We start from the raw sequence: 3,326 nt of genomic DNA on the forward strand, positions 1-3,326 counted from the left end.
AATTCTGAATATGACCTCTCCGTCCAAGATCAAGGACGTCCAGCGATTGACGGGATCTCTGACTACTCTTGGAAGGTTTTTATGTAAGTCTGGCGACAAGTGCCATCACTTCTTTGAAACCATAAAGAAAAATGCAAAGTTTGAATGGACTGATGAAGCAGAAAAGACGCTTCATCAGGTAAAAGACCACCTTCGGCAATTGCCTAGGCTAATCAGTCCGGCCGAAGGAGAAAAATTATATGTATACCTGGCCGTGTCCCCATTTGTGGTTAGTGTTGTTCTCTTAGCCGAAAGGGACTCAGTACAAATACCTGTTTACTTTGTTAGCCTTGTGCTAAAGGATGCGGAAGGCAGGTATTCACTGATAGAGAAGTTCGGCCTGGCGCTGCTTATGGCCAGCCGGAAGCTGAGGCCTTATTTTCTTGCTCACAGCATCCTAGTCTATACTGATCACCGATGAAGCAAGTGTTGCAAAAGATGGATGCATCTGGACGAATGCTGAAGTGGGCCGTGGAGCTCAATATGTTTGATTTATCATTTGAGCCCAGAAAAGCAGTAAAGGGGCAAGCTTTGGCAGACTTCATTGTAGAGCTTACTCGACCTACAGTAGAGCCCGTCCAGGATCCAGCAGAAGGGAAACGACATTGGACTCTGATGGTGGATGGATCGTCAACAGCCAATGGTTGTGGAGCTGGGATCATCTCCCAGTCACCAGAGGGGGACAAAGTTGAGTATGCTATGAAATTTCAATTCCAGGCTTCAAACAATGAAGCAGAGTATGAAGCTCTCTTAGCCGGCATCAAAATGTTCAAGGCGGCCGGAGCCCTGGAAATTGAAGCAAAAACGAACTCTCTGTTGGTGGTCAGCCAAGTCAATGGAGATTTTGAATGCAAGGAAGCAACTATGAGCAAGTACATGAATCTGATCAAGGAAGAAATCAATTCATTAAAGCGATTTGTGCTCGACCAAGTACCAAGGTCAGAAAATCATCAAGCAGATGCCCTTTCCAAACTAGCCAGCTCGGCTGAAGGAGATAGGCCAAGAACTGTGTTTTGGGAAGTCAAGTCGGCCAAGAGCATTGATTTGCAAGAGGTCTTGTTCCTCAGTCGGGAAAACGAATGGATGAGCCCCATCATCGAGTATAAGAAGACAGGACGGCTGCCCCTTGATCCCCTGGAAGCTAAGTATGTGAAGGCTAGGGACAAGTGGTTTGAGTTATGGAATGGAAGTCTCTACAAGAAATCTTTCAACTGGCCTCTTCTCAAATGTATCGCTAGAAAGGATGGATTGGAAGTCCTAAAAGAGCTGCATGAGGGAGTTTGTGCCTCTCACATTGGGGGGAGGGCGTTAGGAGAAAAAGCTCTAAGGACTAGCTATTTTTGGCCGACCTTGAAGGAGGACGCCTTGCTTTATGCCAAAAGATGTGATAGTTGTCAAAGGCATGGCAACGTCTATCAGAAGCCGTCCAACTACTTAACTCCAGTCCTTTTTCTTCTTCCCTTTGCCAAATGGGGACTGGATATTCTTGGTCGTTTTCTTATAGCAACCGGCCAGAAAAAGTTTGTGATAGTAGCTGTCGACTACTTCACCAAATGGGTGGAAGCTGAAGCTATGAGAGGAATTACCACCAATGATGTCAAAGGGTTCGTCTGGAAGAATCTTATCACAAGGTTTGGTATGCCCTAGTCCATTATTTTTGATAATGGACCACAGTTTGAAACACCCAAGCTTCGTCATTGGTTGGCCGATCAAGGAATCAGAGCCCACTTTGCTGCCGTTGCTCATCCCCAAACCAATGTGCAGGTTGAAGCTTTCAACAAGATCCTATCGGCAGGAATCAAAAAGAAGCTGGATAACGCAAGAGGGTTATGGGTTGAAAAGTTACATTTGGTTTTATGGTCAATTAAAACAACGGCCAAGAACTCAACTGGAGAAACTCCATTCATGATTGTCTATGGCTCAGAGGATGTTCTCCCTATTGAGGTTGAGGAGCCAACTCTGCGAGTCATGATGTACTCAGAGGAGGCTAACTGGGCTGCTCTCCGGACGGCCCTAGATCTGGTTCCTGAAGTCAGGGGTAATGCGCTACTAAGGATGCAACTCTACAAGCTAAGAATGGCTAGAGAATTCAACAAAATAGTAGCTAGGCGGCCATTGAAAAAAGGAGATCTCGTCCTGAGGAAAATGGAAGCAGTGGGCCGAGCCAAGGAGCTGGGCAAGCTCACTCCAAACTGGGAGGGCCCCTACAAAATCGTCGAAGAAGTTCAAAATGGCACCTCTCGTCTGGAGGGCATGGACGGTCGTTCTATTCCTAGGACGTGGAACTCTGATACTTTGAAAAAATATTTTGTTTAAGATATCTTGAGAAAGTGTAATCTTTTCTTAGTGCCTCCTAATGAAAAAGTAGAAATGTATACATGTACCTTGGCTCTCAGTCAAGCAAAATTCATATAATACAGCTCTACTTCTCTCCTACGACTGTCTCTCTGTTTGATTTGTTTGCCTGACTTAGTTAAAAATGCATACTATCGGCCAAACTGACTAGTAAAGCAGAACAGCAAATAAAATTATCTTCCATTAGGAGATCGGCCAACAACCATCCTATCAATGATAAATGCATGATATCGGCCTGAAACTTGTTTACTTAAAGAGTTAAACATCTCCTAAAAGAAGTCGGCTGGAATTAGGACGCCTTAGTAAAGGTATTCTACTTTCCGTCCAAAAGCCATACATTCCCAGGAATAACAACCTTAGTAAAGGAAAAAGTTATTTCATAATTTAACAAGGACGGACGAATTACTATAACTTTCATCAAATGTCCAAGTTATTTAGCAAATTATGGTCTTTCTCCTTCTTGAAACAAAGAAAGGTCGCTATGACCTCTTCATCCAAGAAGGGGGCATATAGGGACCTAATTTACTGCAGATAACCAAGTCTTTGTCCAATGACGAATGATAGCCGATTTTCAGGACGAACAAGTTTTAACTTAGCTTCTGAAAATTGTGTTAAAGTATTCGGCCAATTAATGCCATTTGACTGGTTAAATTGTGTTAGGACGAGTTGTTTTCATACTTAGCATTTTTTTGGATCAAAAGACAGTTGTCATGTGCATAAAATTACGAAGCTTTGAAGATAGAAAAACACAACTCTTTTATAGATAATAAAAAGAGAAAAGATTACAAACTAGTCTAAAATATACAAAAAAAATTAAAGCAAAAAGTACAAGGAAATACAAAGTACAAAAGCCTTAAGGCCAAGACTATGGGAAGAGAAGACTAAGGCTCTGGGGGATCAGTGTTGTTCTCATCTTGAGTATCGGGGTCAGC

General features: G+C 43.0%; 1 protein-coding gene across 1 annotated transcript; it reads left to right on the forward strand.

Moving 5' to 3' along the window:
- Nucleotides 1-456: 456 nt before the first annotated feature.
- LOC104902851 (uncharacterized) lies at nt 457-2,494 on the forward strand. Its single transcript, XM_010690769.2, has 4 exons — nt 457-1,184; nt 1,278-1,675; nt 1,835-2,299; nt 2,460-2,494. The coding sequence occupies exons 1-4, from the start codon at nt 457-459 to the stop codon at nt 2,492-2,494; spliced, it is 1,626 nt and encodes a 541-aa protein (XP_010689071.2).
- The last annotated feature ends 832 nt before the right edge of the window (nt 2,495-3,326 follow it).

This window comes from Beta vulgaris, chromosome 9 (assembly GCF_026745355.1).
Source record: "Beta vulgaris subsp. vulgaris cultivar EL10 chromosome 9, EL10.2, whole genome shotgun sequence".
Taxonomy (NCBI): Eukaryota; Viridiplantae; Streptophyta; class Magnoliopsida; order Caryophyllales; family Amaranthaceae; genus Beta; species Beta vulgaris.